The 13,210-nt window shown below is 35.2% G+C and overlaps 3 protein-coding genes across 8 annotated transcripts in view; 1 reads left to right on the forward strand and 2 right to left on the reverse strand.

The window, feature by feature from the left end:
* Nucleotides 1-322: 322 nt before the first annotated feature.
* LOC105431771 (uncharacterized) lies at nucleotides 323-4,971 on the forward strand. Of its 2 annotated transcripts, XM_025219501.2 has the most exons (5): nucleotides 323-485; nucleotides 1,621-1,713; nucleotides 2,025-3,558; nucleotides 3,633-3,973; nucleotides 4,054-4,971. In XM_025219501.2, exons 3-5 carry the CDS (start codon nucleotides 2,034-2,036, stop codon nucleotides 4,237-4,239), a joined length of 2,052 nt encoding a protein of 683 aa, XP_025075286.2. In that variant the 5' UTR covers nucleotides 323-485; nucleotides 1,621-1,713; nucleotides 2,025-2,033; the 3' UTR covers nucleotides 4,240-4,971. The 2 variants fall into 2 exon arrangements, with proteins under 2 accessions (XP_025075286.2, XP_011644500.3); XM_011646198.3 differs by lacking the exon at nucleotides 1,621-1,713.
* LOC105431773 (iron-sulfur cluster assembly factor IBA57, mitochondrial) lies at nucleotides 4,883-6,987 on the reverse strand. Of its 3 annotated transcripts, none has more exons than XM_089075091.1 (3): nucleotides 6,838-6,987; nucleotides 5,677-6,680; nucleotides 4,883-5,379 (listed from the first exon to the last, which is right to left on the reverse strand). In XM_089075091.1, the coding sequence occupies exons 2-3, from the start codon at nucleotides 6,651-6,653 to the stop codon at nucleotides 4,965-4,967; spliced, it is 1,392 nt and encodes a 463-aa protein (XP_088931217.1). In that variant the 5' UTR covers nucleotides 6,654-6,680; nucleotides 6,838-6,987; the 3' UTR covers nucleotides 4,883-4,964. The 3 variants fall into 3 exon arrangements, 1 of the variants encoding a protein (XP_088931217.1); XR_016138829.1 differs by having other exon boundaries at nucleotides 5,237-5,379; nucleotides 5,471-6,680; XR_016138828.1 differs by having other exon boundaries at nucleotides 5,239-5,379; nucleotides 5,449-6,680.
* A 943-nt stretch (nucleotides 6,988-7,930) lies between these two features.
* The window catches only part of PH4alphaEFB (prolyl 4-hydroxylase subunit alpha-1), a 169,614-nt gene continuing 164,334 nt past the window's right edge, over nucleotides 7,931-13,210 (reverse strand). For all 3 annotated transcript variants that reach the window (XM_089075090.1, XM_089075088.1, XM_089075087.1), the window contains exons 5-11: nucleotides 12,470-12,637; nucleotides 12,173-12,345; nucleotides 11,642-11,908; nucleotides 11,282-11,506; nucleotides 11,115-11,180; nucleotides 10,875-11,040; nucleotides 7,931-10,790 (exon numbers count right to left, since the gene is read on the reverse strand). In XM_089075090.1, coding sequence (XP_088931216.1) covers nucleotides 10,699-10,790; nucleotides 10,875-11,040; nucleotides 11,115-11,180; nucleotides 11,282-11,506; nucleotides 11,642-11,908; nucleotides 12,173-12,345; nucleotides 12,470-12,637 — 1,157 coding nt within the window. In that variant the 3' untranslated portion in view covers nucleotides 7,931-10,698. The remainder of the gene's footprint in view (nucleotides 10,791-10,874; nucleotides 11,041-11,114; nucleotides 11,181-11,281; nucleotides 11,507-11,641; nucleotides 11,909-12,172; nucleotides 12,346-12,469; nucleotides 12,638-13,210) is intronic.

Here is a 13,210-nt window from a genome sequence, read left to right on the forward strand (position 1 = left end):
TCTTTATTATGATTGGTTTTTACACTTAGACTTCAACGAAGATCTAAAAACAAGAACCAATCATATTGAAAAATCACCGAACGCTCGCATTGATTTGCTTTTTCTGCTGAACACAGCCAATTGGACACAGCCACTTACAGCGACCGATGCTTGGAGATTTTCCACTGGATCAACCAATTAAATAATTTTATTTTAAATCGGCCAATCGGCAACATGGGCACGGGCGCCACTCTCCGTGGACACAAAATCTATAGTGTATACATTCCGCACCATGGAATCGCGCCATTAAAATAGTCAACTATATGATGGTTTTTCGAACGCAACTGTTAACCGACGCTTGGCGGTTGCCTGTTGGCGTTTTCCTGTTGAGTCACTCTTGTTTCGTACTTTGTTGAGATCGGTAACGTCTCAAATCGAAGAGGGTATATTTCAACGGTTGAAACGAATTTTCTAGAAATTTTGACTAGAAATTGAGGAAAGAGATGGTAATTATCAAATGTATTCTATACACAATGCTTACGCATTTAATAAACTATTCGGTTCATTTCGGTATTTTATTTCATCAATTTCGTCACACGTTTATTTTTCCAATTTCGATTTACGTGATTCGGTTATGATCGTTAATTATACATATTAAATCGATGTTAAATCGACTCGTGAAGAAACATGCAAAACCAAATTCCTTGATTTTAATGAAATTTTGTGAAAATATTGAATGACTCAATGTTATTTTCTTGTAAATTAAGGATATAATTACGCAAAAAAGGCTTTCTTTCGACTTTCGAAAATCATGATCTTAAGTTTATCTCTACCAATAAATCCGCTTTAATCTCGGTTTACTTTATCTTTTTTGAAATTTTAAAATTAAGAAAAGTAGTCAATTAAAATTATTCTACGTTGGAATATATGAGAAATATCTTTGATTTTGAAGCCAAAAAAACACTTTTACTTTTTCGCATATAGCTCAAATTACAAGAGATAAAAAAATATTTCAATGTGAATTTAATGATGAGTTATAGATTATAAAATATAAACAGATATTTAAAAAAACATAAAGAAAATTAAAAATAAATTGTTTTTGTTTATGTTGCTTTGTAGTCTCATCTTTGTAACTCATCATTGAATTTTGATGTAAATCTTGTTCATTATTGTTTTGTAAATATTGTTCACTGTTTCCTATACTTGAAGAGTTATATGTAAGTAAAATGTTTTTTTTTTTACTGTGAGTCAAAAAATATTCTTTCAAAGACATTAAGGTATTACTAACACATGACCTTATTTATCTAATCAAGGCTTTCAAATCGCTTCTACTTTGATATGGACGGAACATATTATCTTAAAAATGGGTTAGAATGAAATTTTTACTTGTAAAATTTATAGAAATATAATTAGATAATTCTTAAAACATTAATACAGCTTCAATTGAATAAAAGGCAAATATTAACAACACTATTTTTTATAACGACTAACAGTAATTTGTATGAGTAATAAATAAAAATTTTATTTCTATTATTTTCATCGATTGGAATTTGCTGCCAGTCTGATAAAATTTGTAGAAATGAAAGTAGATTGAAGGCAGTTAGACTCATTGCGACCGATCTATATTTTATTTTATTCTAGATTTGATGGAAAACTAGATTATTCATATAGTCAGTCAGTCAGTTTACAAAAATTTACTAAATTGAATTTGGGTTTGCAGTGTTCTTTTGTCAGGTAACTTTCTCATTATTTGTATATTTTTTTAATTTTATGAAAAATTGTGTTAATGTTTTTAAGTTAAAGGATTAAATTTAAAATTACGAAATTACGAAACTTCTATTATTGATTATAGGAAAAATTTCTCTCACATACATTTATTCACTCACTATTTTTAATATTTAATTCTTTATATTCAACATTTGGCACATTTTGGCTTAACATTAAACGCTTATGTGTCTTTTGTTCTTGCATGTTTTACTTTTTATTTATTGCAATTTGTGTATATATATTTTTTGTTTATAATTATAATGCTTTATATTATCAAGGCAGAGAAAATGGGTAAAATAAAGGAAAAGTGTGGAGATAATACGGATCAAGTCACCAAAAAGAAATTGCATGAAATAAAAACTGGTTCTATAAAAAAGAACAAAAATTCCAAGATCAAGGATGCTGAAGGCAAAATAAATTTAATGAAGGATTTAAAGATACAGAACAAGAAAAATGCTCAGAAAAAGATTTCAAATGCAAACAATCAGAATCAGAATTTGCCTGAACAAAAACACAAGAGTGATGTGAAGCAATCAAAATATAATTCTACAAATAAAAATCAAAAATCTAAAGATAAAACAGAAAAGAAATCTGCTGATACAGAAGGGTCTTTAAACGATGTACAAATCCCTGCATATGAATTATCGAATGTAACATATGAAGAAGATGATGAGGAGGATTCAGACGTCCCAGATATCTTTGGAAAGAGTTTAGGAGATGATTCAGATGAAGATGATAAGGATTTTGAAGAAATTGAAGATGAGGATACTTCTGATTCTAGTAGTAATAGTAGTAGTAGTAGTAGTAGTAGTAGTAGTAGCAGCAGTAGTAGTAATAGTAGTAGTAATGAAGATAGCGAAATGGTTGAAAGTAAAAATATAAAATTGTCGAAAGATACAAAGTCTAATGCCAAGGAAAATGATAATAGCAATAAAGAAAAGACAGTTGGATTTTATAAAGGTATAAAAATGTTTAAAGGTTTATGTTCTAAAATCAAAGAGAATGATGATAAGAAAGATGAGAATGATGATAAGAAAGATAAGAATGATGATATAAATGATAAGGATGAAAGCGATGAGAATATGGAAACTTCTTCAGATAGTGACATAAGTTCTGACATGATGGAAGATGATGGTGTGATTAGGAGTGTTGAAGAAATGTATCGAGCATATGCATTGAATAATAAGAAAAATGATTCCAATAATGAAAATAGTAAAATGGAGAAGGATGAAGATGAGAACGAGGCTGAGGATGAGGAAGATAGAGATGAGGATCAGGATAAAGTAAACGAAGATTTAAAAATAGGAGATATAGATGATTACGAAGAAAATAGTAGTGATGATGATTATTATTTTAGTGAGGATGAATACGACAGTGATCATGTTGTAGGGCTTAATCATTTACCTAGAAATTTTAATGATAGGAAAAATAACATAGAAAAGGACAAAAATTTGACAAGAAATAATAGAATGATTTTTGTTGATAATATTCCAAGAAATATGACAGAAGAAGATCTAAAAGAAATATTTATAAGGTTTGGGATCGTTAAAGTAACTTTTGTGCCTGGTTTTATAGAAACTGGAGCTGCTGCGGAACAACAAATATGTAAGATTGTTAAGTTACAACGACCATTAAAAAAACTTTCAAGAAAAGCAATTGTGACTTTTATATCTGAAAAAAACGCGTTCGACGCACTTACTTATAACGGAGTATTAGTGAGAGGACATTACCTTAATGTGCTGCCTCACCCTATAGAAGAGTTGAGATATAATGACTTTAAGAGATGTGTATCTGTAAAAAACCTATCAAAGAGTATGTATAATAAATTGTTGGTAATGAATTATTGTAATTATATAGTATAAAAATTAATATTTTTAAAATTTCAGATATAGATGTTAATTCTATCTGGAGACATTTTTGTCACTGTGGAATAATACAATCTGTCCATGTAATGCGTGATGAAAAAACAGGGGATTGTTTAGGAGAGGCCTATGTTGAGTTTAAAGAAGAAGTACCTGTACCTAAAGCTATGTTGTTAAACAATACGGAAATTGAAGAGAATTGTTTAATTAATGTATCACACTGTTTGTTCGAATGGTTATATTCGACACATTCGGAAGTAAGACAAGGAGCCGCTTTTATCGATTTCCTTTTGGAAAATACAAGGAAACACAAAGAAAAGACAGAAAAAAGAAAGAATAGTTCGCAAGAATCTGCAACACAAAATGTATTTCATTCTTTCATAATATTGTTTTTTATAATAAAGATAAAACGTTTCATGTATGTATATATTTTTGTTTTTTGCAGGTTGAAGGAAAGGCTAAAAAGCAGAAAACACAAGAGAATGATAATGCAAAGCTTGAAGAAAAAAAATCTGTTACATTTCAAGGCCAAAAAGTTGAATTAAAAAACAAAAAGAAGAAACTCAATAAGAAAAAGAAACAAATGGCAAAAAAGCTCATGGCTAAGTCGATTAAACCAGCAAACTCTTAAATTAATGATATAATGTATTTTATAGTTTTTTAGATGGAGAGATACTATTAAAAACTCTCAAATTTTCATTAATTGCTAAGTAAATAATAATAAAGTAAAAAAACTCAGATATAATTAAAAAATATAAACATTTAGCTATCGAAGTAAATTTTTCGATCGTTGAAAATTTTCGATCTGAATAATTAATAATATTTGTTAAGTTCATTTATTATTACATGAGTCTTTTGTGTTAATAAGCACATATATATTTTTAACATAATTACATTACGACATTAATATATTGCTGCAAGATTGTAGAACTGCAACAGTTATAACAAATACTGACAAGAGTTACAAATGGTTTTAATAAAAATATTTTTGCGCGTTTGTGTGATCAAAAATTTTTTTTTTACGCAAAATGTTTTATACTCAGGGACATGTTCCATAAGTGTCGGTTCACAATAAGTATTTAATCTTTAAACTGTAAGAAATTGACCAATCATAGTCGATTATTCTTTTTATATTCGATTATAATTGATCAATTTCTTACTTCTTAAAGCTTAAATCACCTATTGTGGACCGACACTTATTTAATATTAAAGAAAAAAGACTGATATCATGAAGATTGTTATAGTTATAGAAAATATTTCCACGATGCATATGTATTATTTTTCTTCTCTCTCTCATCGTATTGTAACTTTTATTGCCTTTTTATAATAAATTACGATAATAAAAATTTTACATTTTTAAGAATCTATCTGTTTCGATAAATTTCTGATTTTGTCGTGTAACTGAGGTGGGAAGTACTGCACGTTACTAGACGCGCATTTCGAGCAGAAGCGTCTTGTGTAAAATATACTGCATCCTAAACATACAGCTCGCTTGCACATGCTGCAATCGGCGCCCAAGGTTAAGACCTCGCCCCTGTTCGGCAAACTAAATGGATCTTTCATAACGTAACATTCCTCCGAGTAAATCAATTGCCGAGCGAACGGCGGTTTTCCACCCTTGTAATCATAATGTTCCTTTAAAGAACAAAGAGAACATGAGAAAGTGCCGTCCATATTCGTTGTTACTTGTTGACTCGTGGAGAAATCCCGTTGTGCCCGCTCGCTTGTGTTACCAGATGTACCTGGTGATGTACCAGCGAGATCTTCCGCCCTACAAAGCAACAAGGAATCAAATTCGCTGAGATGTATCGTTAGGCTTTTAGGTATAAATTTATTTTACATTTGCAAGTTTATATTATTACAGTTTATGTATCACGTGTGTATACGCATCTCCTACAAAATGGTTACTTGAAAGGTCGCGTATTACTTCGTATCTTTAATGAGAACCGTTTCTCTCTGTAATTCTTGGGGCCACCACGCAGGTTTCACCACTCTTACGTTTATACCGGATACATTGAGCCGTTGAGCACTGAGAGATTCATTTATACGCATCAAGCCTAATCCGTACTTATCGACGCAACCCCGAAATTTTCCTACCACTTTGTCGGATTCGTTGAGAATTTTCTCATCGTATGCGAGCGGTTTATCCGGAATATCGTCAAGCAGCAAGGGCATCAGGCGTTTCCTGACCACACCTGTGTGATACGTGCGCGCAGTTAATTCCTGACCGACGTAGCAGCCTTTGTGAAAGCTAACGCCATGCAAATAATCGCAATTGATTTCCAAAGGCAACGCTTTCCCAGGTGGTAGATCATGCATGCCCTCCCCTACTCCTAGCTTATACCGAAATGCCTTATAATCGCCGACGTTCTCTGACACGCCGGCATCCAAATGTCTGATTATCTCATGTCCACCAATCTGTGACTCGGCAAGAATTCTAAGACCCAAGTCGGGCAGCCTAGGATCTTCGTATATCATAACGCTGTCGACAAACTTGCTAGTTTTACCGCTCAGCGTGCTACACGGAAATATCATTCCTTCCAGTTCACGCGTTTCCTTCACGTCCCTGGAATCTTTCTTATCAGGATATTCATCGGTAGAATCAAACACCGACCAAACATTGATCCTGTCACCCACGTGTTCGATATCTATCTTTCGCCTTACGCGATACATCTTCAGATGCTTCTGCAAAGAGTCGGCGATCTGCGTGTCACACTCGATATAGTACAAATTGCTCTCTTCGCTCTTGTACACGATAGCATCGCACATCACTCTGCCCTTGATATTCAGGAACAGCGTGTAGATGTTGGGCGCCCCCTCATCGAGGTGTTTCATATCGTTCGTGATCAATCCCTGGAGGAAGGCAGAGGTCTCGCTGCCGCTTACGCGCAGCACGCTCCTGTCATTCAGGCGCTCCAACGTCCTGCCAATGGCCCGGGTGGAATTGTGCCTAACCGCGTACCGCTGGTGGCCACCAATCTTCTTGCTTCGTCCGCACATCTGAAGAGCGAAGCGACTAACACGGACAGTCATCGTGGCGGACATTGTGTAGATTTGTACGAGCTCTTATTTCTACGGAAAACACACGCAAATACACTAACCTAAAAACCGGCACATACTTCTGTTTCTAAATCTCCGAGTGAATACCTGTATACATATATATATATATATATATATATATATATATATATATATATACGGAATGCATATGAAATATACTTAGTCTTACATTTATATGTTGAGCCGATCGAATTTATTCCAAAAGTGTGAATTCCATACGACTCGGCGATCTGAAGTGGCTTGGAGTCAGGTGATTTGAATCATCTGTTTTTTCCTAGTTACACTTAGTTGGCTTTTCTGCACTTAGAGCAAAATAGATATGTAATTAGTCGTTGGAAAGAAAAAGAGACACGATGAGAAAGTACAGAAATGTGAATAAGATGTCATAAAAAGAGCTTGTCACGCAAAGAACTTATATCAAATAATAAAAGAAAAAAATTGTTGATAATCAACCTTTTCAAACTTACAAGCTTACTATATTAACTAATAAAAAAATTAAAATAATTTAAATTATCCGTATGATTGACAATCTAACTAAACAAAGCAGTAGTGTAACAAATCCATTATTTCCTAATTAATTAGTATAAAGTTTAAATTTAGTTATATATACATGTCTATAAATATGAATATTAAATATCAAAGAAAGGGGGAAGAAAGAGGAGAGAGAAGGGAAGATCTTATATTTGTTTTAATACAGAAATAAAACAATTATTTACAGAATAATCAAATATAATTGATAATATATGAATGTCTGATAGAATTATTACTTTACTATTTATGTCTTTTCTATATCAATTACAGCTGAATTTTCTTTCCTTTCTCACTCGAGACAAGCGAGAAATTTTTCTTTCTGAGTAAAATTTTGTATCAAATAAATTCAGATATATTATAATCCAAAATCGCTTTTCGCACTAAACATCACATATTATAATAACCGATTATATTATATAATATATATAATATTATATAATATATTATATAATATATATAATATTATATAATATATTATATAATATATATAATATTATATAATAACCGAACATTATATAATAATCGGAAAGTAAAAAGTTATTTCTTAAATATAAAAATAATTACTTTGTTATCTAAATATCAAAATTCTTAAATAAAAATTGATTATATTACTGCATCTTACAGATTTGTTAAACAGATTGTTAAGAAAAAAATATGTTAGAGATGTTCAATTTTAAATGAAATTTAGATGAATTACAACGATACACTTTGCCAAGATTTCAGTACAACAGTTTCCATTGATGTATTTCATTTTATTTACTTTCTTCGTTTTTTAACAAAACGATGGTGATCACAATTAGATAGATCAGTCGCTCGCACTTAACAAGATGACTGGAATTGTTTCGTCCATGTATTTCTCATCGGCTATTTCTTCTTAATTTACTCGCCGCTCATTTCTTATAATCGTTCCATGTTAAATGATGCATTAGATGACACAATATTTCGCGAAGTGATATATACAAGAGTATTGGTAGAAAATGTGTCTTGCAGAATTTTCCTAAAAGTAGTAATATACTGATGTAACGTTCATCAAAAAGGATGTTATTTAAATACTACTTTTAGATTGGTACTTATTTTCTAACTGAAATTCAACTCCGATATAAATTATTTCACTTTTCTAACATATAGACTAACATTTAGTCTTGCGACAGAAACGTGTCAGTCTTTAAAATAAAATTTTTACAATGATAATTAAATAATATAGCTAAATATAAAATTCAATTATACAAAATGCATGAGTGGCTAGAAAGGAATCATAAGAGAGATACGTATAAAGATTATACAATATGTAATTTGTATAATACGCCTAACATTAATAAGATGATCAAATTGATGTATAATCAATATCAAATTCTTCATTATATACATATCAAAATAACGTACAATTAATAATGATTAGAAACTGAAAATTAGAAAAATAGAAAAAATAATACATATAAGAGAATATGAACTTCCAACACATAATTTTTAAAATGTTATATAATTCTAAAAGTGAGCATAGTAAATGCGATTCTAACACGAGTTAATAGGGCTATCATAGTGAAATTTTTAGCGAACAAAGTGCCCGATTTTTTTTTATCAAAGGATATGGTATAACTTTATAACTTTAAAATAACACACAATAGTTGTGCTGGTCAATCGATATAGCCAGTCTTCGCGCACGTTTGTCATTGAAATCTTAATTGGGATTAATATTTCCTATTCACACAGCACATTGAGGCTGGTAGGTGCTAATATTAACATTCGAGATATTCGAGCCATTCACGACCATCTATAATTTCATAAAGCAGTGATTCTCAAATTTTCAACGAATGAAACTCACATAAATTGTCAATATTGTATTATACATATTACAGCAATATGTATAATACAAATATTAATCGTAAGAAATAAATAATTTATATTACTTTCTATAATTTATGTTATTTTATACTATTTTCATTAATTTTACGAAGAAAATTAAATCCAAAAAAAAATTACACAATTTTCCGATCATTTTTCTCGTACATAATTTAGAAAAAAAACGTCATCATTTATTTTACACGATTATTTTATACGAGTCTTTTCGTTTATCACTTAAAATATAGTTATGATTTGAGCACCGCTGAGATAGGACGATCTTAAATACGACGTCGTGCGAAATTTTGTATATACTACATCGTCGTTAAGAAGCGCGATATCGTTGTTGGACAGCGTCGTCCAGCTTTATACAAACAATTCGTATACAGTCTGATCCGGGAAGGATCAGATGATATAGGATTAACGTGCCATCCGCTATTTACAGCCGACGAAAACGATCCATCACGAAAGGAGATTCTTGGTCGCATAGTATCTCGGCGGAAGTACCTCGTTATTGCACGATAATGTCGGAATTGAGATACGACTTGATGGGTCGCGTTAATGATCGCGTTCAAATTACAATTAATCTACGAGCTAATGGTTACATCGCGTTCTTCGCTGTTCTACATCGCACTATATCTACGATAAGGGGAGACTGGCCAGAACGTGCGCAATTTATTATTGCTTTGGCTATGATGCATAGTGTAATAATCTTATTAGTGTATTGGCTATTCTGTTCGTAGAAACAATTAACGTTTACGTGTTAGCGAACGGCGGGAGTGAATCCCGTTCTCGTCGTGGAAAACTCGTTTAAATGGCGAAAAGCTTCGCAATGAACTGGTGCAACCATGTAGTTTTTTTTTTCTTTTTCTTCTCCCTTCCCTTTCGTTTGTTTCGTTCGAAAGCTTCGAAGTCTATTCTTTCATTTTTCCGCTCTTTGTATTCGCCGCTCATTGGACGCTCACGTACTAAACATCTACTCTACGTTACATTCGCTGTAGACGTAAACTGCAAGATGACGAACTGCAGGCAACGCTGGATCGGACTACAAACAGAAGGCGTGCTGATTCGTACCGTAAAGAATAACTTTGTTACATTGCGATCGCCGCGATTCGCGCAGCGAGAAATCTCTACTGAAACAGGGTCTGTTTCAAAGAGAAAAGCGCAGGGGGAAACAAAGCGAATTAATCTCGCTCGGATAATCTCTGCTGCTTTTCACCGGTTTTCGCCTGCAGCTGGGATACCTCGAAGATTAAGAAAACATTAATCGCTGTCGTAATGCGAGGGATCATGTTCCACGGTAAACCAACAAGAAAGATCATCATACGAGTCTGTGGTACGAATATTAAATTACGCGAATCGTGCGCGTCGGTGACGGCTTTTTTTTTTTCGTAAACGCAAGCAGAGGATTTCGCAGTTTGCCTACCTACACTAAATTGCACTGTCGCTTTTTGCACGCGGGCCGAACGTTCTCACTTCCTAAATGACGATTCGTACCGCGCGCTTTCTTACGAAGTCGCCGTTCTGAGAGTGTAAAATGTCTCTTTATTCAGAGCAAAAATTCCGAAGTATCTCTTAGTTACTTCTTTTATCTTATTTATCGCATTTTTTTCTTTTTATTTATTTTCTGTCACAGTTTTGAAGAAAACGCGAGTTCCCTTCAGTGCCTGATCACTTCGTCTGTCGCTTGATTCTCCAACGTACAAGGTCTATGAAACTCCTGGCCTCTCTCGTGCAGCCATTTGTTCGCCACTAAAAAAAAAAAAAAAGATGAGAAAAAAATTAATATGCACGAAATTAAACTTTAAGAGCAATAAAAACATTTTAATAACATACCCCATTTCGATCCTGTAAGTACCGGGCAGGCCGCGTGTCTGGTTTTAAAATCTCCCTCGCCGTTAGGCTTCAGATTGTACCAAAACGCCGCGCTACCCTTCTTCGGCCAAAGGGATATGTTGATGGCGGTGAATACGGTACCGCCTCCTTGCTCGACGTCGCTCATCTATAGATAATGAGACAAAGCATTACGCGTCATTCCGAGCTGTCAGCGACAAGGCGCGCGAAATTAAGACTTACGTAATACAGCACTGTCGCGATTCTGTTGCCGGTCCCGAGACTCTTGAACGCATTCGTCTCTTCTTTCTGCAAGCGCAAAACAGAATTGAATTAATCAACGTCACGACAGGTAACCACAGAGGGATTGCGCAAGCCGATTCGCTCGCTTCTCAAAGCCGTCGGCTTACCCTCGCAAAATCGAAATGCGGCTCGTAGTGGCCGCCGATGCCATAGTTGACGACCTGAAGCTCCTCGGCCGTCTCCACGGACATGCTCGTCATGTGTTCCACGCGTTTGCTCACCGCCGCTACGTGCTTATGCTCGTGTTCCTGGAGCCATGCGCTTTTGCTGATTCTGTAATTTGCTATCTCTAAGGCACCGGTCTTGTAATTCTGCACCGTGGCGCGCTTAAACTGCAACACGTAATTGCCATTATCTCCAGGAATTCCTGTAATTTCGCGAGGCGCGGAAGCACGCGATGTACACACGGCGCGCTCGCGTTCTCGTTTTCGGCGGGCGATAATTTTCGGTAAACTACGACTATTTACCCTAGGCTGAGCCATCCGCTTGATCGTCTCAATTTCCTCGTCGTAGATCACGTTGTGATACACAACTATCCTCGGATCCAGATACGCTTCCTCCTCTTTGAACGGCGCGATCCTCAGAAAGGGAATTCCACGGTCGACGTAGCGGCACTTGAGATTCTTCTCCACCTCCGTCGGAATAGACACTTCGCCACGACAAAGCATCTCGTATCTCTCCCTCTCCGTCATTTCCTCCCACGTTTTAACCCTTTCCTCGGCGACAGTGAAGTTCTGCAGACGCGACGAACAAACTTTATTGGACGATTGCGGCAAACGGGATTACTCCCCGAGATTTCACGTCCTCGGAAGTAACAGTTGACGGAAAGTTCGTCCGTTTAACGATATCTTAACATCAACCGCGAGATAAACAGAGGCCAAATTAATTTGTTATATTTAATAATTGTGTCAAAATGTGCAGCCTTCCATTTAAATCGCGTTTCCAACAACCGCTTTCTCTTAATGAAGTCTCCTGATTTCCAATTAGGATGGCTTTACCTGTTCGGGTATCGCCGTGTCGTCCTTCCCATCCTCGCCCCGTTTCTTTTTCGACTGGCTCGCCTTACTTTGGATCTCCTTCTGGTAATACGCGCGGTTTCCTAACGCTCTCTCGTGTGTCGGCACCAATTCCAGCAGCTCGTTCGTCATGCTCAAAGCGCGAGCGACGTTACCTGGTCGACATTAAAGATGGAATAACATATTTGGTGCTGTCAGAGGAGCGAGCTGTTTCCTTAGAAATTTTCCCGCGTCCTTACGACGTGGTACGACATGCATAATATAATTTACTGTCGGAACCTTGCATATACGTTGAAAACGCCAGATATTCCAGAATGTCGGGCTTGGAAGTGGTGGTAGCGTTCTGCTCTTCCTGTAGGCGATCCATGGCCTCCTGCATCCACAGTACCGTGTGATAGTAATCGCGATTGTGATAAGACTGTCGGCCCAGCTCGAAGCAATCGCTCGCTGTAAACGTATAATTGTCGACACGTGACGGGGATGAAAGGTAAAATCGAGAGTAGAGAAAATATTTATGCGCACGTTTTATATATATATATATATATATATATATATACATTCAGCAGCGTTCCATTAAATCTTTCGCCCTTTCGCGAGGCGCAATCTGGACCGCGTTCTATTGAATTTCTTTCTATTCGAGCGAGAAACAGCGCGGGCGTGGCATACTATAGCGAAAAAGTTAGTCCGTTAATTAATTTTTCTCCCGCGAACCGCAAAGCGCGGGCGCTCTTCGTCTTTCTTTGTACCGCGAAATTCCCAGTTTCCGCCTTTTTTCCTACCGTTAAAAGCGAGTTGTAGGATTTATTCTTATGCGAGTGACTCTTTGTGCTCGTCCGCGACGTACCGCGGTCTCCAGATTTGACGTTAGGGGAAACCCATTAAAGAAAACGAGGTCTTTTTGCGACGATCCGCAAACGCGCTCGAAATTTTAATTAAATTCTCAAGAGAGAAAGATAAGCCATACAAATATCTCCATGCTACATTAAATCATTCCGATTCGATACAGATTGTTTATTTGCT

This window comes from Pogonomyrmex barbatus, unplaced genomic scaffold (assembly GCF_055798465.1).
Source record: "Pogonomyrmex barbatus isolate J1 unplaced genomic scaffold, ASM5579846v1 scaffold18, whole genome shotgun sequence".
Classification (NCBI taxonomy): Eukaryota; Metazoa; Arthropoda; class Insecta; order Hymenoptera; family Formicidae; genus Pogonomyrmex; species Pogonomyrmex barbatus.

What these genes read in the sequence shown, in the direction of transcription:
- LOC105431771 (XM_011646198.3), top strand. An exon ending in TGTAAAAAACCTATCAAAGA is followed by an intron (nt 3,559 to 3,632) that starts GTATGTATAATA and finishes TTAAAATTTCAG; the next exon opens with ATATAGATGTTAATTCTATC. An exon ending in AAGAATCTGCAACACAAAAT is followed by an intron (nt 3,974 to 4,053) that starts GTATTTCATTCT and finishes TGTTTTTTGCAG; the next exon opens with GTTGAAGGAAAGGCTAAAAA.
- LOC105431773 (XM_089075091.1), bottom strand. Translation starts at nt 6,653, where the DNA reads ATGTCCGCCACGATGACTGTCCGTGTTAGTCGCTTCGCTCTTCAGATG. An exon ending in TTTCGGGGTTGCGTCGATAA is followed by an intron (nt 5,380 to 5,676) that starts GTACGGATTAGG and finishes GTTGCTTTGTAG; the next exon opens with GGCGGAAGATCTCGCTGGTA.